Source organism: Colossoma macropomum, unplaced genomic scaffold (assembly GCF_904425465.1).
Source record: "Colossoma macropomum unplaced genomic scaffold, Colossoma_macropomum, whole genome shotgun sequence".
Taxonomy (NCBI): Eukaryota; Metazoa; Chordata; class Actinopteri; order Characiformes; family Serrasalmidae; genus Colossoma; species Colossoma macropomum.
In genome coordinates this window covers 3,771,064-3,796,371 of record NW_023494789.1, presented here as the reverse complement: position 1 = coordinate 3,796,371, position 25,308 = coordinate 3,771,064, and the positions used below count along the sequence as shown (strand labels likewise).

At 38.4% G+C, this 25,308-nt stretch overlaps 2 protein-coding genes across 4 annotated transcripts; both read left to right on the top strand.

Annotated features, from left to right (window-relative positions):
• Positions 1–1,288: 1,288 nt before the first annotated feature.
• On the top strand, positions 1,289–7,529 carry otos2 (otospiralin 2). Of its 2 annotated transcripts, none has more exons than XM_036569482.1 (4): positions 1,289–1,443; positions 1,580–1,660; positions 4,248–4,265; positions 7,285–7,529. In XM_036569482.1, the coding sequence occupies exons 2-4, from the start codon at positions 1,597–1,599 to the stop codon at positions 7,467–7,469; spliced, it is 267 nt and encodes an 88-aa protein (XP_036425375.1). In that variant the 5' UTR covers positions 1,289–1,443; positions 1,580–1,596; the 3' UTR covers positions 7,470–7,529. The 2 variants fall into 2 exon arrangements, with proteins under 2 accessions (XP_036425375.1, XP_036425376.1); XM_036569483.1 differs by having other exon boundaries at positions 1,533–1,660.
• Positions 7,530–13,728: 6,199 nt separating this feature from the next.
• Positions 13,729–22,510, top strand: ecrg4b (ECRG4 augurin precursor b). Of its 2 annotated transcripts, XM_036569810.1 has the most exons (6): positions 13,729–13,790; positions 13,861–14,072; positions 14,486–14,503; positions 16,261–16,308; positions 16,805–16,962; positions 22,361–22,510. In XM_036569810.1, the coding sequence occupies exons 2-6, from the start codon at positions 14,003–14,005 to the stop codon at positions 22,508–22,510; spliced, it is 444 nt and encodes a 147-aa protein (XP_036425703.1). In that variant the 5' UTR covers positions 13,729–13,790; positions 13,861–14,002. The 2 variants fall into 2 exon arrangements, with proteins under 2 accessions (XP_036425703.1, XP_036425702.1); XM_036569809.1 differs by having other exon boundaries at positions 13,733–14,072.
• Positions 22,511–25,308: the final 2,798 nt, after the last annotated feature.

Here is a 25,308-nt window from a genome sequence, read left to right as displayed (position 1 = left end):
ATTATTGCTCATTTATATTATATGTATAAGCGGAGAACTTGTATAGAGGAGAGTTGCCACTATCTAATGTCTTCTGGGTTTCTCAAACGCTAGAGGGCGCTCCCGAGCGAGTCCAAAGTGAATGGGTTGATATGGAGCATTTGAGCAAAATCATAGTTTATAAACGCTTAAACATGTTTAATATAAAAGAATACATTTATTTCCTGAGCACAGAGCAGCATAAAACATTTTAACACTGCTGTTATATTTGAAGAGCTTTTAAACTCGAGTTGTAGGAGTTTAAAACAGCGTTGTTTTTATCCGTTTAGCTTCATTTACTCCCATTCATTTAGGACTCACTCGTGGGCGCCCTCTGCTGTTTAGCAGTCCTGTTTTTGATATAATAGGGGAAATAGGAAGTGGCCAGGCTCCTCATAAACCGGCTCTGGTATAAGACCTCAGTTCATGTGAGGAAGACAGCCATACCAAACTGGAAAAGAGCATTTCCAGAAGAAGGGCTGTTAAACTAAACAGTTTGTTGCCACTGCAGCTAGCATTAGCACCACTATGGTGAGTAAGTTAGCAGTTAGCCAGCGCTGGAGTAGTCAGCCAAAATAGGACCCCCTGAATACCAAGACGTATTTCACACACTGATATAGACCATAGCTAAATTTGCCATTATAGATTCTTTCATGGTTCAGTGATAGATACAGCATGTCAGAATTTGAAAATAAATTAAATTGTTGCAAGAACCCCAGTGCTATCACAATAAAAGTCCCAGATAAATCTATAGGAACTGTAAATTTACTTCATTTAATTGAACACTATAATAGTTATGAAACACTATGTTTTTGTCCTATTATTACTAGTAGTAGTTGATGTTTGTGGTGACAGAAGAATTGCTAATAAACTAACTAAAATGTGCTTAAATGAGTGTATATGTTATGTAATTCAAATTAAAATTAATAAAAATACAATTCAAAATAAAAGTCAGACTTGAAAAAAGTATAAAACACTTTTTTAACTGCATTTTTTCAACCCCCCATTGAGGAAGACCTCCTGGATAATGACCCTTAGGCAATTTGAGTTTGAGACTCCTGCTTTCGATGCGGATTAGATTTGAGTGTCTTCAGTCTCTGACAGAATACAGATAAGGACCAAGACGATACTCTGCGTATGTCCAGGCCCTCCTGCTTTGGATTTCGGAGTGGAGAGCCTTGGGCATCACAAAGACAGCTTTCAGCTGGACGACACAGTGGAGAGAGAGCAAACAGTAAGAAGGCAGTATAGCCCACAGCTATGGAGGTACGACATATAGAGGGGTCATGTGAAATGCCTACAGAGCATTCCAGCCTTTAGCCTGTTCTCCTTCAGGTTCTTGTGTGGACTAGAAGACCCTCAGAGCGAAGCAGACGCAACACGACCAGGACAAGGTGCTGCAGGTAATCTCAGCCACGGAATCAGGTATAACCACAGTAAAGGGCTAAGTGGCTTATTGATTATTATCAGTTTTTGTTGTGTATTAATTTATTAATTCTTTTTGTTTACCAAAGATACATACAAATATAAAAACCAGTCACCAGCAACCTTTTCTCATCAGCTTCAGCCAGAGTGACCATGCCTCGGCTGTGTGTCCCGCTGCTTCTCTGTGTCTTTGTGCTCGGACTCCTCTGCTTCGCAGGTATGAGACCTTGTGTATGAAAAAATGATGACATATTGGTTGTACCTCAAAAGCAGTTAGCTTTAATGTAGCCTAATTTAAACCTTTAATTTAAAGGGGAATTCCACCAATTTCTCAAAATTGGTCTTTTTTTATTTGTCTGTATAGTTAAGTTGTGGAGATGTAAACAAAATCATACAGAGTGGATTGATATGAAATGGTGCATTGTAGAGAAAATTTCTTTACAGTGGTGGGGGTCACAATGTTTATTACACAAATATGGCCATTTTATTTACTTCCCAAATTGACCACATCTACACATTTTAATATGTTACACACTGTTATATGTGGGGACTTTGGGGACCGAAAACACCCTGCATTCATATTTTTAGGCTAAAAGCTTATCTCAAAATTATCATAAAACACAGTCTCAGGCATCAGGCAGCATATTTGTGTAATTTCATGTAAGGGTTTTCTGTGAGGTAGACAAGCTTATTAAGACTTCAGCTAATTTGGACGTCTGGTTCCCATCACCACTGTTCACCACAATTCTGACGCAGTAAGTTTCTCTAGAAGCGTATCACATCAAACCATTCAGAATAAATTTGTTTGGATATTAACCAATTAATTACACATTTAATGAATTTTGAAAAAGTGCTGGAGTTCCACTTTAAGGTAATATAGTTTTGGACCGTTTCTAGTGGTTCATTTGTCAAGCAATATTCACATGTTGTAAGTGTGCAAGTTTGGTATCACCATGGCGATGTGATGTTTACATATGCGGAAATTACTCCCATCTAAACTTATAGAACTTGAAATTTTAAATGTTTTTAGAACTGTTTAGATTACATGTTTTTTTGCCCCATAAGGCTTGTAAATATATATATATATATATATATATATATATATATATATATATATATATATATATAGCCTATCCCAGCAGTCATTGGGTGGAAGGCAGGATACACCCTGGACAGGTCACAAGTCCATCGCAGGGCTATATATCATGGATAAATGACTTTGGCACAGGCCACAAATTATATTATATTTTTTCCAATATGTTAAATTTAGCAAATAAGCAGTATTTGTGAATTAAAGTGTGCAGAAGGGTGATCTCTGTAGAGACAATCAACAATGTGTCATTACAATGGGGCATCCAAACTTTTGCACACAGCTGTATACTCAGGCATGTATTTAGAAAATGTTAATGTCATTAAGGTTACAGCATTTACCCTTATTTACATCATGAATGTTTATGTTCATGATCATTTAGGCATATAAGTAAGTCATTCCATATATATATATAGCTTTATAGCTTTATCAGATTTTCATATGGGTCAGGCGTTTTACTAAATAAGGTCCACAGTGTATGTGTTTTAATCCAGGACATTCAAGGTTGTTATTTAATTTGCAGACAGGGCCTGATTTAAACACAGCTCTGTCTGTTGTGCAGCTCCAGCTCACCTCATGCGTATGTGCTGCTTTTTAGAGCGTGTAACCCATCCTGATTTGACAAGGGATCAAAACCATCGGTTCAGTTTCTCCTGCTGGATTAATTACCTGGAGGACCTCACTGACCATCAGAAACCTAAAAGGACAAACACAAATTAACAAAAAACTTTGACCTTCGAGTCATTTCATCACAAAAATCCATTTTGATCAGACTTGATGGGAATCGATACCGTGATCATGACTTTACCTGGAAGTCTGTGGTATTTAATTACAGCGGAAACCTTCAGGAAGGAATAGCCTGAGTGCTGCGTGAGAAGGTGCTGCAGAGTGGAAACACTTCACACTGTGTACCGAGTTAAAGATTCCTTTACATTTCTTCAGTAGAACTGAGGTTCCAGCCTTTTGCAAATCTCAGCCCTCAAAGCCAAACACAAAAGCTTCTGCAGCCCAAAAGAAGATTTAACTGACCTACATGTTTCAAATGCAAGCAAGTATAACACAGTAAATAACGCAGCCTAGTGAATTTCACTGGACTGTATAATGACACAATTAAAAAATATCTTTATCCACACTGATTGAATTCCATATGATCCAAAACAGGAAGTATTTACATTGACTTGCACTGAAAATAAACATAACATAAACATAACTAGCTGTGTCAGTCAGATCAGCAACACATTTTGCCAGACCAATCAATGAGCTCAACCTATATATGACATTTTATTTTTGCAAATAATTATCACAATAATAATATTAGTCATAAAATAAAATTGTTTAGTTAAAGGTCAAAGTGTTATGATTAAAAAAAATAAAATAAATATTTGGTAGTTTAGTAGTTTCCCTACTCAAACACGTCTGCTACACCCAGCAATTAATGAGCTGACTCAGGTGTGTTTGAGCAGGTAAATCAATAAACTGTGCTGGACACCAGTCCTCCAGGACCAGTGTGCGCACCCCTGTTCTAGAGACTGATTATTAAAGGTGTTGCCTACACATCTTCAAATCTCTGCCTGTTTCTTTCATTTGGACTCACCCTTTGCCCTCTTTCAGCCGAGCCGGGTTCATCTGTCCTAATCTTGTCTAGCACACAAACCTCAGACTGTAACTGCAGCTTTAGTCATGTTAAATCCCACTCTGTTTGTCTTCTTTTCAGAGGCAGAAGGAAACCAAGGTGAGCAGTAACTCCTAACTGCACATATCAATACAGTCATTTTCTAAATACTGATTGTGTTTGTGTGACTCACTGAATGCATGTTTTTTATAATCTTAAAGACTTTTTGATTCCTTTTATGTAGTTTGCAGCAGCCAATAAGTGTTTACCATTTGGCCAGGCCTCAAGAACACTATAATTATATTATATAAATAAGAGCAAATCCACCAGTCTTTCAAAATTGTTGCATAATTCAGTCATTGAGATGTAAACAGAGTCATTCAGAGTGGTTTGATGTGAAACAGTTCATCGTAGAGAAACTTACTGACTCTGATTCCTTTACAGTGGTGGTGATGGGAACCAGGGGTCACAATGTCTACATCACAAATATAGACACCTCACTTACCATTCTACAGAGCCCTGCTGGTGACATCCTGTATAAATAAAAATAATGCGTGGCCACGCCTTATTAACACATGGGAACGAGATCCTAATGTGTGGCCATGACTTAGTAAGGCATGGGAATGAGATGATTAAGTTGTAGCCACAACTTAATAAAGCATGGGAACGAGATCCTAATGGGTGGCCACAACTTAGTAAGCCGTGATCTTGTTCCCATGCCTTACTAAGTCATGGCCACGACTTAACCATCTCCTTCCTAAGCCTTACTAAGTCATGGCCACGCATTAGGATCTCATTCCCACGTGTTAATAAGGCATGGCCACGCATTATTTTTATTTATACAGGATGTCACCAGTGGGGCTCCGAACTATCCAACAAGTGAACCTACACAAGTTTTTGTCAGGATAGATTTTTAAGTTCTGCTAGTAGTTTTTAAGGCTTTAAATGACCTTAGAGATCCACTCCCCTCACAGAGTGTCTGTCTGTTTATGTTCCAATACTGGCCTTCTGCAAACACCTTCCCTAAAACACAGAAAATGTGGGGAGGCCTCTTTCAGTTATTGTGGTTTTAAACTGGAGCTCTTCTATTGGACAGTCAAGGTTAGCATACACTTTTAAGAAACATTTGAAAAAAGTATCTCTTTAATGCTTTCAATTAAATTCTACACCTCTTTGGTATTTATCTTCGATTTGATATGTTTCATGAATGAAGGACAAAATGTTTCAGGCCAAAATCTCAAATCTCTTAAAACTATTCGAAAACGAAGCCTCAGTCGTCAGGCAATGCATTTGTCACCATTTCATAGAAAAACTTTCTTTAGAGACATTAAACTTTTCAGATGTCTGGTTACCATCAACCACCACTAAGCACAACTCTACACTGCAGAAAATGGAATCTAGAGTGAAATTATCTTAAATCTGGGCGACATATCGAACATTTCTCACATTGAGATTGTTCTAAATTTATCAGATTATTGAAATTATTTCTAGGTTTTTTTTACGTAAGTGATTTTATCTCAATATATTGGTAGTTGATTGTGCTTGTTTTAAGAGCATTGAGTCTCATTCACCAATTTATTTTATTCTTATTCAGAAATTTCTTCTTAAAAACCCACTCATGCAGTTTTTATGAAGATTCTGGTTCACCAGTGTTTTCTTAGGTGGGATTTGTTCTTAGGTAAGAACAGAATCTACACACTCAAGAGCACAAAGGTGAGAACAGTTCTGCGATTTAAGAACACGTCATGAATCTGACATAGACTTTTTCTTAGGATCTTTCTCAAGAACACATTTAAGAAAAAAAACGTAGGAAGATGTTGGAGAATGAGGCCAAATATCAAAAAACACAAGATTATCTGGCAATATAGTGAGATAAAGTGCTTTACTAAAATCACTTAAAACTCTAGAAGTAAATTCAATATTCAGTCCCACTTTATATTGTATCTCTAATAACTGTGTAGTTACATGTGAACAACATATGCAACAACAATGTAACTACTAATGATTTAGTCACTATTACAGGTGGATTACAGAAGATGTTATTATACATGTGTATCAACTTCAGTTTTGCCTCATGTAATTACACAAGTGTATCTTAATAGTTGTAACGGCCTATTCTCTGTCATGTAATTACACAAGGGTAATAACATAAATGTGATTACATTTGTAATCAGACTGGAACAGCAGTTTTTCAGAAAGTTTTTTTTTTTTTCCTGCAGTAAAAGGAAGTTTGTAGCCAGTTTCAGCTTTAAACCATTCTTTATTTATTTCGCTGCTGTCGGAGGAAAACCTTGTATCTCCATTTTTTTACATTTTTCATTTGAAAATACCTGTTGCTCTTTACATTGTGTGTAAATTTCATGATGAATGAACTAAACGAAACGACCCAAAATGACTTGGAAAAACATCTGGTTCCATTGACTTACATTAAAAGTACACTAGGTTTTTTCCTTCTCCTGTAAAGTTACCATTTTGGAGATACAAGGTTTTTTCCAACAACAGTGACTTGTGACAGTACAGCAGACATCCACTTCTCTTAAAATGTACCTCTTATGATAGGTACCTACATAACAACTACACAGGAACTGTCCACTTATTTTAAAGTGTAACTTTAATACTACACTTAAGGAGAGTTCCTGTGTAGAAGATACACATGTATAATTACATAGGCTGTACTGCTGTAATCCATCTGTAACAGTGACTAAATCACCAGTAGTTACAGTGTTGTTGCATATGGTATTCATGTGTAACTACACAGTTATTAGAGACGTAATATAAAGTGGGATCCAATATTCTTACAATAAGCTTACAACAATCTCAGCGTGAGAAATATAGAATATATGGACTAGATTTAAGATAATTTCACTTGCCAAGATACCATTTTTTGTGGTGTAAGCATTTCTACAGCGGTAAATTCCACTTCAGAGCACTCTGAATGACTTTGTTTACATCTTAATTATTCAATTATGCAGAAATTTTGAAAAATCAGTGAAGTTCCCCTTCAAGGCTGCCTTGGATGGAAAAAAATGAATAAAATTGTAAAAATAATGAAAACCTTTTGACTGGGCCACTGGACATTATTGAAATCTCTTTCTTGTTTATTGGCTGAACTTCTTCTTTCTCTCTGATTGGCTGTTAGCTGAGCCTCGTGAGAAAAGGGGTGTGCCTAACTGGGCGCTGACGTCCTCTGACTTCTTCGGCTGGGTTGAGGAGCTGCGCTCTCATGCTGGTTATGACAAGATTGAGGAGCTGGCCAAAACCTTCTGGGCGCACTTCCCCTCGGCCAGCCGTCTGGGCTACGACCCCCCTGCTCCCGAAGAATGAAGCCATAAAAGGTTTTTTCCCTGCATGTCTCGACTGGCTCTTCCCCAAATTCTATCAACTGTCAGAAATCCATCGATTAGAAGCAAATTGTGAAACCCCAAAAGTGAGGTTCTGCCTGGATTTTGGGAAAACTTCATTGTTCATAAAACAATAAACATTTCCGTTTAAAAAAATGTGCTGTATGTGTTTCTCAGTCAAAACAATCCTTACACTGTAATTATGGCATTTCATGGGTGTTTCCAGCTGAACTGTTGAAGTTAATTTCCCTAAATTATTCACAGCTGCTTGACTAGAGACTGTTGATTGTATGTGACCCAAGAAGAAAAGGTGAGCTTCATTTGCACTGGCGTAAAGGGTGAATGGAGGTGTTCAAACACTAAAGAACGTAACCTGAGGAGCTCTGTAGAGATTCCTCCTTTTCAGAATATGTCATAGCTTTTACATACAAGGCTGTGCACATGCAAGAAAGCTTTGCCCATGTGCTTCCATTAGTCAGTGTTGAAAGCTGCTCTGCAAGATGGTTTAGTGATCGGCAACATAAGCCACTTGCAGTACATTTTAACCCCTTAAAATCTCAGGCTTATACTAAGTAAGACTTATTATTCAGTAACTACAGGGACTTCAATGTAAACTGCCTGAGCTATTCTTAGGTTATACAGGTGAGTGATGAAACCTTGGGCCTGCCAGTGCAGCCTGGCCAATTAAATCTAACATTTCAGAGAATTTTTGGAATTTGAATGTCTCAAATGCAGCTGCACGGCTCCTGACTGGTACCAAGAAAAGGGAAAGTATAACCCCTGTACTGGCTTCACTGCATTGGCTTCCAGTAAAATACTGAGTTTTATTGTTTGTTTTTAAAGCTCTTCATAACCTGGCTCCAAGTTACATTTCTGACCTCCTTCACCTTCGCTCGACCCCTCGTGTTTTACGCTCCTCTAACCAGTTGTGTTTAGATGTTCCTCGCTCTCGGCTGAAATTCAAAGGTGATCGGGCCTTTTCTGTAGCTGCTCCAAGACTTTGGAATAATCTTCCACTTTTTGTAAGGGAATCAGCCACAGTGGACACTTTTAAGTCCAACTTAAAAATCTTTTCTCTCAGGCATTTGAGTCCTGAGCGGATTATACTATTAGTTGTCTGTTTTGTCTTGGTCGACTCTGTCTTGTCATCAGGTTCTTTTACATGATTGTATTATTTTAAAATAGGTTTGTGTTATATGATCTTATTGTACAGCACTTTGGCCGGCACTCGTTGTCTTTTAAATCATCATCATCATCATCATCATCGTTCCCAGGTGACACTGTCCCCCGCAACTTCCTCCAGCTCATTCCCGGGGACCCCAAGCCGCTCCCAGGCCAACTTGGAGATATAATCCCTCCAGCGGGTCCTAGGACGACCCCGGGGTCTTATTCCGGTAGGCCGTGCCTGGTACCCCCCCACCAGGAGGCGTCCCGGGGGCATCCGGATCAGATGCCCGAACCACCTCAGCTGGCTCCTCTCAATGCGGAGGAGTAGCGGCTCTACTCTGAGCTCCTCCCGGATGGCCGAGCTCCTCACCCTATCAAATAGAGTGTAGCCCGCCACCCTGCGAAGAAAGCTCATTTCTGCCGCTTGTATTCGCGATCTCATTCTTTCGGTCATTACCCACAGCTCATGACCATAGATGTCGTTGTCTTTTAAATGTGCTATATAAATAAAGATGACTTGACTTGACTTGACTCTGTGTTAAACACGTTCTGACCTAAAAACATAAAAACTGGTGGAATCCAGTAAATGAAGGGGTTCATGATTTAATAATAATAAAGTAATAATAATAAAATAAATAATAAAGGTTCTGTTCAGGTACATTTTTCGTTCATCAAGGTACAAACAGTGTAAATGTTCCCTCAAAGGTACAACAGTGGTTTTAAGGTCTGATTGTGAACCTTAAATATGTTTTTCCGGGTGAAAAGTTCGTATTTGTACCTTTTCATAACCGAATGTTTTAAAACAGAACAGTAAAATAAAGTCCTGGAGACGAGACGGGGTGTGTGGAGTCAGTACAGCTTAGAACATATCATTTCAGTGGATTATGGTTCAGTTATGATCCCTGACTAAAGGTACTGAGAGCCACCTCAGTAACAAGAGGGGCACTGACCGAGTGACACTTTACTACCTTTATTTCTGAGAGTGTACAGAAATAAAATGCCTTTTCCAATATACTTCAGCTACTGTTTTCAAAAATCTGTTATGTCCAAAATTGTTACTAACAGAAAACACCATCACCACTGGGGCTTTGTTACAAATACATTTAGTGATTAAGCAGTTTAATACGAAAGGCAGTGCTCTATTGTTTTCAACTACAGTTTGCAAAATAAAGAAAGGAAAGCCTGAACATTGTTTCAGACCTATGTTTTTTGATGTTGGCAGTTTCTTCTGTCAAACAAAGTAGCGACTTCCTGCCATACATTGAAGTAATGTTGCATTGTAATAGTACAATGCTTGTAGTATATAAGCGTACACTAATTTGTATTAGTGTACAGATTAAGGTCCCGGAGATCTGCTTTCCTGCATGTTTCACCTCCAACACCAAACCAACACAACTCATTCAGCTCATTAAGGACTTCTGAAGACAATAGTTAGATCAGGTCAGGTGGGGTCAATTAGGGTTGGAGCTAAAATCTTCAGGAAGGTAGGGCTCCAGGAGCAGAGTTGGCAAATGCTGGTTTAGGGGAAGATCAAAGCGTATTATATTTCTATTTTTTTGTATTTGTTACAAAATACAAGTAAGCTAGAGTCCATCGTTGTTACTCAGCAACTAGTGTTGGGTGGAATGACACATTTATGAAGAAAGTGAATGTCACTCGGCCAGAACTATCCAAAAATGTGCCTCTGTAACATTTTAGCTAATGTTAAAATATTGAAATATGATTTTTAAAAAGTTCTGCATAATTTAATCACTAAGTAATTCAGGCTGGTTTGATGTGAAATGCTTTGCTCTAGAGAAACTTGCAGAGTCAGAATTGTTCACAGTGAAATCTGTCAACCAGACATCTGAAGCTCTTAATGCCTTTAAAAAGTTCCCTCACAGAAAATGATCAAATGAAATTATTACAAACATGTTGCCAGATGGATTGTTTTACAATAGTTTTGAGTCCTGCTTTTGGCTTAAAATTCATTTTTCATCCGTTTCTGAACATATTTTTCCGGATTAATCACTATTTTACATCATCAACATACATATAAAAACTCAGAAGACAAATGCAAGTTCACTTGTCACTTTCTTTGTGTTATAGACATTGTGACCCCTGGTTCCTATCACCACCACTGTAAAGAGTCTGTAAGTTTCTCCACAAATGAACTATGTAACATCAAACCACTCCGAATGACTTTGTTTACATCTTAACAAATAAATTATGCAATCATTTTGTGATGGAATTTTCCCTTTAAGAAGAGCTAACAGCCTTGTTGAGGAAGGTAAGTATGTTATTGACTTACATAATCTTCAAAAAATAAATAAATAAATAAAACAAACAACAGTACACAATGGCACATATGTGATAGGAGCTGTGGCGAACAGAGGGGTGTGTAGCAGAGCCCCTGAGTGCTGAGCTCATATTACAGGGCATGCTGTCACTTCAAAGCCAACACAGGAAATTGAGTTAAATGGGAAAAACATTAACATATACTGAAACACATGACTCCCCTCAAGATGTTTTGCTCCTTCTGCATGGATTTATGCCTTCAGAACTAAAAGTGACTAAAACGGAATAAAACAGCCACTTATCACTTTCTGTATTTAAAGCAACAGACATCTCTTTAGATTAGATCACATCCGATACCTGTTTGATTTGATTGCATCTGTTCATTTAACTTCTATTTGTAGAATCTATAATCTATAAGTTTGTGTAGTTTTATGTACCAAAAGCAATCATAAGTAGTTTTTCCATGACCATTTACGTGGCCAATTACGTGGCTCGATGCTCCTTTTATACCCAAGCATGACTGCATTACCTATTTAAGATGTTTTTCACAATGGACCTCATTCACCAATATCCTCTAAGTTTTTTCTCAAATTTCTTCTTGAAAAAGGTTTTAAGAAAAAGTCTATGTCAGATTCATGACGTGTTCGTAAACCGCAGAATTGTTCAGACTTTTGCACTCTTGCATCTTAATGAAAACTGCTTAAGTGGGTTTTAAGAAGAAATTTCTTCCGAAGAACGGTTGGTGAATGAGACCTAACTGTCTGACATGGTGTCCAGTAGCACAGGAGCCCTGCAGGGAACAGTCCTGGCACTGTTCCTTTTCACTCTGTACACTGCAGACTTCATGTGCAGCTCACCAAACTGTCTTCTAGAGAAGTTCTCTGATGACTCAGCGATCGTCGGACTCATTACAGGTGAAGACAACAGAGAGTACAGAGAACTGACCCAGGACTATATGAACTGGTGTCTGAGGAACCACCTCCTGATCACTTTCTGCCGCAGCGGATGTGGAAATGTTTCTTTTCTTATTCATTTATATCTTACCTCTGATGACAGTTCACATTTCACTACTGACAACTTTTTTCTTTAATTCGGGTGGCGTTTTATGTTTGGCTTTGGAAATGGTCGTCCTCCACTCCACCAAAGTTTCAGGTCTCACTTTCTCAAATCCCCCAGGCACAAATTTTGAATATCTGGAACTTCATGTTCAAAGTACCTTCACAGGTACACTAGCTCAGCTAGCTCAGTGCTAACCCTGACATGGAGAGTGAAAAGACATAGAAGGCATCAGGATTTCAAGCAGGGGTGGGGGGGGGGTGGTAGATGATTAAAGTCATATTTTATAGGCCTTCTGCATCACTTTGCCTACTGCTCTTGTGAATCTATTCACCACTCATTTTGTCTCTGAGATACATGGTCAGATGAAGGTCAGTGTGAGACAGTGGGTAATATTTCTGCTCTGACCACCCGCATGGACATTTGACTGAGCTCTTTCAGCTTTATTGATCTGTTAAACAGCTTGATATTTCCAGTTCCTTCTTTCTCCTTAAGGAACAGTGGCTCTGTGAGATTAGCATGCACTGTACAGTGCACTGTCCATTTGTGAGGAACTCTCCAGCTGCCAGAATAAAAACCTACTTCTGCTGCAAAGAGCCATCCATCGATCAATGGAGATTAAACGAATATTCTTGTCTGTACCTGTGCGTAGGAATGTTCTACAACCAAGTCTCTCAAATATCTGCCACATCTGTATTCTATAATTATGCAAAATCATCCCAGCCATGTAGAGGGATTTTTAAAATCTTTTTCTGTATTTCTTTCTGGCAGTAGTTTCTCAAAATGTTCACTTATCCAAAATTTTGACTTACTGTGTTGAATTAATTACTTATTTTCTTAAAATATTCCCCCACTATGTCAAAAATGACTTTTTGTCTCAAAATATTGTTGAAATAATGATTTATTTGCCAGAAATATTCAAATTCTTTTAAAAAACAATGTTATTTTGTCGCCCTGCGATGGTCTGGCGACTTGTCCAGGGTGTATCCGGCCTTCCACCCAGTGACCGCTGGGATAGGCTCCAGCACTACCCGCAACCCAGAAGGATAAGTGGTTTAGAAAATGTGTGTGTGTGTGTTATTTTTTGTCAACATGCTGTTTTTTTTTTTTTTACTTTGACTTACTAGGCTAAAATAATACGTTTCCTCAACATTTTGACTTGCAATGCTGGCATTTTAACTTATTATCTGAAAATAGTAACTTTTTTGAAACTTAATGTCATTATTTCAATATAATGCTGTGTTATAGACTCCAAATCTGAAGATATTAAGTCTAAATTTTGAGAAAATGATTAATTATGAGATACTAAATCAATATATACAGGATAGAAATCTATATTTTGAGATATTAGGTCAACATTTTGGGAAAATGAGTTATCATTGTGAGATATATTGTGAGATACCATGTCAGAAATTTGATAAAATATGTCATTAGTTTGAGATACTAAGTCAAAATTTTGTCATACTGCTGCCCTACACAGTCATTTTTTTTCTCTACCTGGTGAGAATGGTCAGGTGGTCGACTGCCACAGACAATAATTTTATCCATGCTTTTCCTGAGCTCAGTAAAAGAACAGAAACCCTGTTGGCTGGAAACACAGTCATAATAGAAGTCAGTGTGCAGGTGCTGAAGCAACCCATTGATTCAAAACACATTCATAATAGAAGCCAACAGGCAGCACCTGCACACAGGCCTCTATCATAACCGTGTTTACAGTCAACAGGTTTTCTGTTCTTTGGCAAAGTTCAGGAAATCACACCTAAAGTTTTGTCTGGTAAAGGACTGAACGCTACAGACGCAGCAGGTAGGGATTAGACCTGTACTCCTCCACACAGCTTTCTGCAGAGCTTCCTACTGACCTGCTCTGCTTTTAGGGACATTCCTCCACAGGCACCGGCAGGTTTCCAGCTGGAATGTTCTGGCTTCGTCCTGAGGGCTTCTGACTGTCTCTGACTACCATAGCCTAACTCACCTCACACAGCACAGTCAGCGGCTACAGGCATACAGACCACAGCCATGAAGCTCCACAGCCTCTGCATCAATGTTCTGCTTATCCTCGTCTTCTTGACCATCTACAACCCCTCAGGTATGTTACTCCATGGTTTTGCTTCTCCTGGATGTTTTCTTGCCCTAGATATCCTTTCGTCCAGAGTGGCTTCACTGCTAAATGATTTTGGAGACAAAGAGACCAGCAACGCTGCACTTTCTCTAAACTTAAGAACACTTTTGCATTTGTTCAGTGTCAATCAAGGTTATGCAGACATAGAGAGGCATGTAGGGTTCAAAGGGTCTATATGTGTGAATCATCACTGAAAAAATAGGCTTTTCTTTGTAAAACACTGCCTCTTCAAATGAAAACAGCACTTCACAAAAGACGATCATGAACGAGAGCTGGTAAAGGTTGTACTTGCTGCTTTTTGCAATCTTAACCATGCTGACAATGTAACTGCAGTTTTAAATGGGACAAAATTTCACTCTCTTCAATTGTTTTCTTTTCAGGGGCAGAAGAGAGGCAAGGTGAGCAATAACTGCACTCATACACCTCGATCATGCCAACAGAGGGCCGTTTCTGGCTATGAGCAGCTGCAAAGGAAAAATACTACTACTACTACTAATAATAATAATAATAATAGAGGAAATAATAATTACAAAGATATTTATCTGGACAGTAAGTGTTTAAATTCTCAAAATACAAATAGTCTTAATAGAAAAAGTAAAATTTTACATATTTCAATGTTTGTTTAACCATTTCCAAACCTTTTCTTGTGGCAGCCCAGTATTACTTATAGTTATCATCACCTTTCATACTCATACCTTACTTTGGTTTATCAACCCTTCATTATGTCAAGTGGGCTGGTGATGAAACTGAACAAATATGATGGCTGGAATGTTAAGCTCACAAGATATCAACCACTTTTTTACTGTATTTGTGTTTAGTTGCATTTATTGTAATGCTACATGGTGTTTTTCAGAGGTGTGGACTTGGCTCATATGACTTGGACTCGAGTCCGACTGGAGTTACAAATTTGATGAGTTTAGACTCGACTCGAGAAAATTGAGAAAGACTTGGGACTCGACTTTGACTTCAAGACCAATTCCTGTAAACTTTGTTCAGCTCGGTCATTTTAGTTTCTGTTGCTGTCTGAATTTAATTCAAATTAGCAGTTGTTTTTAATTTGCTGAGCTGGTTTTTATTTGAATCCTGTGCGCCCAACGTTCCCAAAAATCAGAAAAAAATTATCCTCACATATAAAGTTTTTTTAATTAACTTGAGTAATGCTTTTAAAATGTCTTGTGTGTGGATGCATTACCCTGTGTGTACCAGTATGCCTCTTCTGGTTATCTGTGTACCATGGATTTTGTATTTTAGTTGGAAGGGTAAAAAAATAATAATAATAAAAAATGTATATACTGCCATACACTGCTAACATACAGACATATAATATGTAATATACAGACATGCTGTCATTAAAAGGCTATAGTGCTGTTACCATTAATGAGTGTTATGGCCTTAAATTAGCTGAAGAATGCAGACTGACTCGTTTAGCACTCAAAGATTAGGACTATTGACTTGGGACTCGACTTAAGACTCGCCTGTATTGACTTGGGACTTGAATCGAGAGTCGACTATCTTGACTTGGGACTTATATGTTACTTGCAACTTAGTTACTTGTTCCCATCTCTGGTCTTTTTTTACAAGCATAAATACACTTATTGCCAAGATAAATGGTTTTAAACTGTGCTTAAGTGCCTGAGACGTTTGCGCAATACTACATAATATGTATTTATTTCTGGAAAAGAGTATATTGAGTCCAGAGATTCTTCTTTTCATAATTAAAATCAATTCAAGACTAATATATTAACTAATATACTCTATACCTCTTATAAAAGAGCAAATGGGGTGGCTGGAATGGTCCTCTGCAAACATTATGAAGATAATGAAGAATGTAAAATGTGCTTGCCTGCTTTATAAATATTGCCTTTCACATGCATTTCACATTCAGGACTTTGGGTGAACCTTTTACCTGAACCCTGCTTCATAACACTGATATAACCATGCCATAAATCAGTCAGAGCTGATGTCATATGATGTCATGAGTTGACTTTGTTTAGTAATGTATCAGTGGTTATGCTGACCTTATACAGTAAGTCGTATTAACAGATTTTGATTAGGCACATAGTTCCTTCTTCTTGGAAACCTCCTTCTTTAGGAGGCCTTTAAAAAACAGCATAAAACCATCCAGACAATTTTAATGCATGTTTGTCTTTTCTAGGTGCCTCTAATGGAAATGCACTGCGCAAGCTATTTAAGAAAAGAGAAGGTAATGCATCATCTCTGTCAACGTTACCTGCAATTATATTTAGAGCCGGAGCACAAAGTCTGTCAGCACCATACAAACTGTTTTGCCATTCGCAGTGAACCTGTAAATACGGTGTAGTGTCACTTCCATCGCTGTGATGATCAGCTGTCCAGAACTTCTCATCAAGCCTGGACCTCTGGAGCAGAATAAGGCCACTGACTGACAACAGCAGGGCTGATTATTCATGGAATTCACCATTTGTATTTATGACAGAGTAATCGAGTGGCTGTGAGTCATGGTCTGGATGTCAGAATCACTCTCCCTCAGAGTCAGAAAGAGATCATTTGGCATGGAAACTGTCCCCTCTGGCTATTTTGCTGGGTTTCGGCTTGAGCTGCTCTTATAAGGAATCCAGATGACAAAACCTGTCTATAAATCTCTGACTGATCTTAAATCAGTGCTGGTTAGAATGCAAGGCTTTAATCACTCTCTCCCTCCTTCTCCTCCTCATTGTCAGTCCAGAGCAGGCCTGCAGGCGAGCTAGTCGTCTCTCAGGTAAAGGCTAAAGAATTTCTCTCAGCCCCCCGGAGGCCCAGGAGGAACCTGTGGGACCGCAGCCGTCCAGATGTGCAGCAGTGGATCCAGCAGTTCATGTACATGGGCTACGACGAGGCTGTGAGTTAAATTCTCTTATGAAAATACACTCAATGGCCACTTTATTAGGTGCCTTGTATCTACACTCATTAGCCATTTTACCAGGTACACCCAAAAGGGACCACCATATGACAGATATTATGTGGGTGGTGGACCAGCAAAGCAGTAACACAAGCATGGTCGTGGCATGATAGTGTGTGTGGTGTCACTGGAGATTGTAAACATGGTGTACACTTACTGGCCACTTTATTAGAAACAGCGACCTTGTTGGTATACTTGTAGGTGTGCAGTTAGAGACTACAGGGCGTCTGCATTAAAAATTGGCTGGAGAGATTTACTAAATGGCCACAGTGGAACTTTTTAGTGCCTGTAATAATCAAACAGATGCTCTCTTGCACTTATGTCTTATGAGTTTTCCCTGTCTATGTGCAAAATACTAGGGGGAGATTATTATAATGAAGCACCTTTTCCCATTCACCAATAAATACCTAAGCTTTGATCATACTGTATATATCATATCTAAAATGATCATTGAAAATAATAATAATAATTGAAAAGAAAAACTGTCCATATAATTATGTCCACCGTGTGAAATTATTATATAGTTAGGACCAGTGGTGGACAGTAACTAAGTAAATGAAATTCTTTACTGTACTTAAGTAGTTTTTTCGTGTATCTGTACTTTACTGAAGTTTTTCCATTTTTGGTGACTTTTTACTTTCACTCCACTACATTTCAAAGTCTAATATCTCACTTTTTACTCCACTACATTATGAGAAATCTGTCGTTCCTTTTGTTTTATGTGTGTAAAAAAACATAACGTCAAAACAAAAGAAGTTTGAAGCAAGAACACCAATCAGGGCACAGCGCCCACTTGAGCTTGTTTTGACCTGTTGGTCATACCGACCCAGTGCAGCACACGGTTCAACATCAGTGCAGCAGCGTAAAATTTTGGGAGAGTCTGTTCAACATAAATGATGAACTAACCTAACTTTGTGTAAATAGACCACAATATAGAAATATGTACTCATATGCAGTTGTGACTGACGTGTATTTTTTCTGAATTTGTACAAACACATTTCATTTTATAGTAAATTAGTTTTGTCAGTTTATGTTTATGAACAGAGACCTACAGATGCAGTTTAGTAAAGGAAACTCATTTGTGAACCTGAGTTTAAAGCAAGTTTTTATTAAACTTAAACTTGTAACTAAGTTGTAAATAAATCTTAAACTGAAACTTTGCTTGTTTGTAAAAAGTGATTTCAGAGCCACTCAGTTCTACCTGATGGAAACTGTTTGCCTTCAGTGTTTTTTGCTTATGATAATTTTAATAAACATCAGCGTCACTAATTAATGACTCTATTAAAAGACTGGTTTACCAAGAGCGACACTGGAGTATTTTCACCTAAAATGAGTTAATGAAGCGAGTCTTGTTACAAAAATGATAATAGGACATCAGAGTCATAATTAATCTTTCAGTACTTTCACTTTCAATACTTAAGTACATTTGAAGGCAAATACTTTTGTACTTTTACTCAAGTGGAGGTCTAAAGGGAGGAACTTCTACTTTTACTGCAGTAATATTTTACCTTGGTTATCTCTACTTTAACTCAAGTACATGATTTGTGTACTTCGTCCACGACTGGTTAAGACTGGAGTTGACAACTCTGCCATTGAAGACCTTTTACTAAGAGCTGTGAATCTTCTTTGACAATGAAATACAGCACGGGAGATGCTACTAGTACAAACATACAAATACCATATACTGCGCTGTATCATTTGATCATTGTGTGCATGCCATGCCAGTCGTTGTATAACAGTGCTCTATGTGGAAAAGTTTTCTGGTTTCTCTTACTAAGTCAACATCTTGAAAAAATCCTTATTAAGACCTAATAAGTTTGAAACCTCTCTGGTGTAAACAGATTTTGATATAAAAAGCATGTGAGCCAAACATATGGTTATATTACACTCGTAATATTTTAACTATAAGGTTACATAACACGCTTAACTGGCCACCCACACCAGTGCAAACTGTCAGTACACTGTCGATTGTTTGTGCCTCTTTTAGTAAATCTGCCCCCATAGCTCAGGGTAAGGAATCAATCTCATTTGGGCTCATGGCACTGGGCGGCCCACGGCCACCAGGCCCCATAAAATCTTTCTTGGGCCCGTCATCTATCCAAGGATACAACCCATAGACACTTCTCAACAACATACCTCACCAGTTAGCTTCCATCAACACACTGAGAAAAAAGTTGCTTTGAAATGACGTGATTAAAATCAAGCGGTTTCACATAAACAAAATGTACAGACAGATGTCTATCCCCCTATCTATAGCCTATCTCCCTCTTATTTATAGTGCATCTATGGTAACTGTTGTCAAACAGATCCTTCTCAGTCCTTCACATGATAAATTCATTATTTATAACCTTAAGTTGAAAAAAATTAAATGATTTCATTCTAATAATATACATGATACATGTTCATTGCTTTGTTATGCCGCTACACCACATATGTGTACAGTTTCACACGTTCGCTTTCACCACGTTACGTTCACATTTGTGAACTGACACTGACATTGTGGTTGAGCTTTGGCTTAAATTTCTTCCTTAAAAACTTCTCAAACAACCACAAGTAGTGCTATGTTTACAGTTAATGATAGAACCATTCACAAATAGAATTCATGAACAAGTTATTTGTGTTATGCATTTGCTTAAGGGCACCTCGTTAAGTAATGCATAAGTAAATGAACCTTCAAGTGCCACAATTCACAATTACGCATGCTTGTGCATCACGCACTGAATTTGAAATCAATGTCCTAAAGGCACTGAACACAAAGCGGGAGGGTACAAATGAATGAGAAGGAGAGTTGGAGTCTCTCTAAATGTAACGGAGGTCGAGATGTGTATAAATTAGCCTGTACTCTGTCAGTCTCAGGGGCAGAGATGGTCAGCTGCCTGCTTAAATCCAGGCCTAACCACAGGGTGTGTAATTACTGTTCCTGTGATTGTTGGGCCTTGACAGCTTACTGATGGAAGTGTGACCGGTCACACTGCCATCTGTGTCCTCCCAGACGTGAACAGTCTGTGGGTGTGTGTATGTTTGGGTGGAAGCGCACAGGGTGGAAATAAAGTGCAGTGACTCAGTTACCGGATGTATCCCTCTAAGGTATAATGTTGCCTCTAGTTAACAGACCCATATTTGGCGTATTACAGGCACACCGGTCATCCTAAAAATGACAGTATACTGTAAATAGGGGCCAGGGTGCTGAGGAAACCAGTAAATGGATTTAAACTGATTATATATATATATATATATATATCATTTGAAATTAGTTTGAGTCTGGCTTTGTCACATGATCTCTGTTGTCTGTCTTGTCTTTTCTCATTTTACAGTAATTAGGGTGGCCATACTTCCTCTTTTTCCACCTTTTTTGGGACATAAACATTTTTTCCAGCCAGAATTCCTAAGTAGGATTTGGCTTTGCTTTCATGTGGATATTTGCTTTCAATAGTCTTTGATTCTCTTTCTCAAGAATAGCTTAGTAAAAATGTATTTTAAGTAATCAGGTAATAGGCTTGTGATATCACATGCAATAGATCATTGTCTGCTTGGTCCTCTAGCCATTGCAAATTGACGATACTATCACTGGGTGCAGAAGAGCAGGTTTTCTGTGCGCACAGAATGAGGAGATATAAATATGGACTGCAGTCTGATTCTTACAGTGACAGACTCAGGATCCCCTTCAGCGAAATCTCTGGCACCTTCCTCCAGTCACCCCTATCAGCACAGTGGGTCGTGTGTTAACACTGCATTACCTGCTGCGTCTGAGTAAAACTGGAGAAAATGAATATACTCTGCTCAGAAACTGTAAGCCAACAATGGTTTTGGTATGGTTCAGTGGTTTTTGGTTATAATTTGGTAGTTTTTGCTGAGGTTTGGCGTGATTTGGTAGTTTTTGCTATGGTTTTGGTAGTTTTTGCTATGATTTGGTAGTTTTTGCTATGGTTTGGTGTGATTTGGTAGTTTTTGCTGTGGTTTGGTAGTGTTTGGTATGATTTGGTAGCTTTTGCTGTGGTTTGGTAGTTTTTGATATGATTTGGTAGTTTTCATTATGGTTTGGTAGTGTTTGGTATGATTTGGTAGTTTTTGCTGTGGTTTGGTAGTGTTTGGTATGATTTGGTAGTTTTTGCTGTGGTTTGGTAGCGTTTGGTATGATTTGGTAGTTTTTGATATGGTTTGGTAGTGTTTGGTATGATTTGGTAGTTTTTGCTGTGGTTTGGTAGTGTTTGGTATGATTTGGTAGTTTTTGCTGTGGTTTGGTAGCGTTTGGTATGATTTGGTAGTTTTTGCTGTGGTTTGGTAGCGTCTGGTATGATTTGGTAGTGTTTGCTGTGGTTTGGTAGCGTCTGGTATGATTTGGTAGTGTTTGCTGTGGTTTGGTAGTGTTTGGTATGATTTGGTAGTTTTTGCTGTGGTTTGGTAGCGTTTGGTATGATTTGGTAGTTTTTGCTGTGGTTTGGTAGCGTCTGGTATGATTTGGTAGTTTTTGCTGTGGTTTGGTAGTGTTTGGTATGATTTGGTAGTTTTTGCTGTGGTTTGGTAGCGTTTGGTATGATTTGGTAGTTTTTGCTGTGGTTTGGTAGCGTCTGGTATGATTTGGTAGTTTTTGCTGTGGTTTGGTAGTGTTTGGTATGATTTGGTAGTTTTTGCTGTGGTTTGGTAGTGTTTGGTATGATTTGGTAGTGTTTGCTGTGGTTTGGTAGCGTCTGGTATGATTTGGTAGCTTTTGCTGTGGTTTGGTAGCATCTGGTATGATTTGGTAGTTTTTGCTGTGGTTTGGTAGCGTCTGGTATGATTTGGTAGTTTTTGCTGTGGTTTGGTAGCGTCTGGTATGATTTGGTAGTTTTTGCTGTGGTTTGGTTGTGTTTGGTATGATTTGGTAGTGTTTGCTGTGGTTTGGTTGTGTTTGGTATGATTTGGTAGTGTTTGCTGTGGTTTGGTAGTGTTTGGTATGATTTGGTAGTTTTTGCTGTGGTTTGGTAGCGTTTGGTATGATTTGGTAGTTTTTGCTGTGGTTTGGTAGTGTTTGGTATGATTTGGTAGTGTTTGCTGTGGTTTGGTTGTGTTTGTCGGTGTTATTCAGTATGTGATTCTGAATGTAATCAGTTATTTCTAAGAAAGAATATTATCTAAAGGTATCAAATGCCAGTAACATGCAGTGGTGGGAGCCTCAGCTTCCAAATGCAGAGACATCTTTGTGCTGGCTTTATTTTTAGCAGGCAAATGGTAAAATCTTAAATCGGTGCTGGGTTCACATGTGACATTACAGCCTCAAGCCACAACTTTTGTGTCTTTGTGCTTCACCAGGTCGTTCGTTTATGAACGTTCTCTCATACATTCTTTATTGTGCTTCCAGAGGCTTGAGACGGACCTCTCTCACTGGATGGACTACGCCAGAGCAAATGACCAAGGGAGGCAGCATCATTATGATGAGAACGCTGCAATGGGACCACAACATCCCAGCTCCTACAGACATGGTGCCAATGTCAATTATGATTATTATTAGACTTGTTTCTTGATGGCTAAAGTAGCAGATTTTTACAAGCTCCTTATATCTTTGCCACTGTAGCCGGCACAGAAACATATGCCCTCTTATGAAAGTCAAGTAACATTATTTGAGAACACTGTTTATAAGGATACCAGACACCTACATAAGGCCTTCATGACATCTGACATAAACCTACGCAAACAGTTACAGGAGCTGACTCCAGCTGATGTCAGCTGGTGTTTGTGTTATGTTTTCCCCTCAAAGTGACAGCCACTTGTTGACATAATGTCATATTATGACACTTTCCGGGTTGAAATGATACGTTGTCATGTTACGAAACCTGCCTTTGTAGCTCAGTGTATTTCAGAATATCAGTGACATAATGCTGATAATGTTTTGATTTTCTAACAGAAAATAAGTTAACACATCCTCTACTGAGATCAAATTTATATATGATATTTTTTCTGCAAATGTTAGTGCACAATTTGTATTTATTTGCATATTTTAACATATTAGGAAAAAAAAAAACATATGCCATATGCCATCACGTTTGCACAGGGCACTTTTTATATTGAATTTTTTATCCAATATGTTCAATTCAGCAAATAAACAGTAATTGTGCATTAAAATGTGCAGAAGAGTGTTCTCAACAGAGGATTCGTTCACTTATTTTAACTTAATCAATAAAAACACGTCATTTGACCCAGGGTGCCCAAACTTTTGCATATGGTTGTAGCTTGCCTACTGCACCTAGTTAGAAAAATGAACATAGGTTAGCACTTCAAAAAATGCTTTCCAGTTTCTCCTGTTTTCATCACATAGTAATAATACTGACATAGAATCAGCCTTTATAATGTTAAAGTACATTTATATCAGTTTTCATGAAAGTAAGCGTCCTGTAGCTTTATGAACATAACCTTTAAAAGGAAAAATCCACCGATTTTTCAAAATTTCACAATAATTCAGACCCTGAGATGTAAACAGAGTCATTCAGAGTAGTTTGATGTGAAAAGGTTCATTATAAAGAAACTTACAGACTCTGATATCTTTGGTGGTGATGGGAACCAGGGGTCACAATGCTTACAACACAAATATAGCCATTTTATTTACTTCCCAAAACCACCAGTGAACCTACATGCATTTTCTGGCTTTTTGTAAGTAATGATGATGATGGTAAAATAGTCAAAAGTTTTCTTTGGGGACTGTTTTGCCTCACAATGCCCCGCCAGGAATGGATTGACATAAATGGATTAAAATACATTTTAGGCCAAATCTTTATCACAAAACTATCATAAAACAATGTCTCAGACATCAGGCAGCATATATCTCACCATTTTATGTAATAAAGTTCTGCGAGGGAGCTTTTAGAAGCATTAAACTCTGCAGACGTCTGGTTCCTTTCACCACCACTGTGAACAATTCTGACGTAGCAACTTTCTCCAGAACGGAGTGTTTCACACCAAACCACTCTGAATGACTTTGTTAGATCTCAACCATTTAATTTTGCAGAAGTTTTGTAAAATCAGTTCCCACTTAAAGACCAGTGATGATGTCCATTTTGTAGCATGTTATTCATTTCGTTCACTTTTAATAAAGGAATATTTGCTAAATGTTGTAAACTCAGTCCATCTTTGTAAAACAGTGCATGCATATGGTGAGTCGTTAATGCTCCAATGTTCATCAGTTCACTGATCCACAGGCAGCCAACGCGATACATGTGACACACACACACACACACACACACACACACACAATGCCGGAGTGGGTAATTAGGAGAGCTCCTGGAGGGCTGGGAGCCACTTATGGTTAGCTAATGTATAAACTCATGCACATCAGCACAAGAATGCTGCTTCAAACTATAAATGATACATCCAAGTGTGTATCCATAGTAATTTAGGGGTCAGGGTTAGGTTAGGGTCACTCATGTACAGTGGAGTTTAGCTAAATCTGAAGCCTCTTGTTTCACTTCCCGTTCCAACTTAAATGATGTAGTAATTCCATTCAGACGTCTGTTTGAGCACTAGCCTGTAACTGCTTCACTATTTAGAGTGCAATGGAAATTCAAATAAGGTAACATCAGCCTTGAGAGATTAGCATTTCATTGTATTAGCATTGCTACATGCTATGGCAATTTTCATATATGAATCATGTGAGGACGGACACCAGAAGCAAGAACTGCAAAAAACCAAGGTGGCACTGAGAACACAAGAATAAAAAAGCTACTGAAGGAGGATGAGGACATATCCAAGCAGGTGGGCAGTGAGAAATGCTGACCTTAACTCTCATAGCTGGCTTTAGTTTGTAGCATATTGACCATCAGGATGGTCTTACATGTAAGAGAAAGGCTTTCTGTGGTTTTCATTTTGTCACTAGCTAACCACCTTGGTGTGAAGACAGCATATAAATCAATTAGTCAGAAGTTATTTTGCACCAAGGCAATGCTGTATATATGCATGTGTGTGCAGCAGGAGAACTACAGTTAGAGTTTAAGGGTGGGCTGGTGTGCATCGTGTAATTCCTGGTCTGACAACAAATCCCACAAGACCTTAAACGTGACATTTCTTTGCAAATTTTAGAGCACAATTTCTGTTTATTTGCTCAGTTAACATAAAGGGAAAAAAACATAATCAATAAACAAGCAACACACAACATGTTGAACCTTGAGGTGGATGGGCTACAACACCAGACCATGGTGGGTTCCACTTCTGTCAGCCAAGAACAGAAAGCTGAGGCTGCAGTGGGCACAGGCTCACCAAAACTGGACAACTGAATACTGAAAAAAATGTAGCCTGGTCTGATGAGTCTAGATTTCCGCC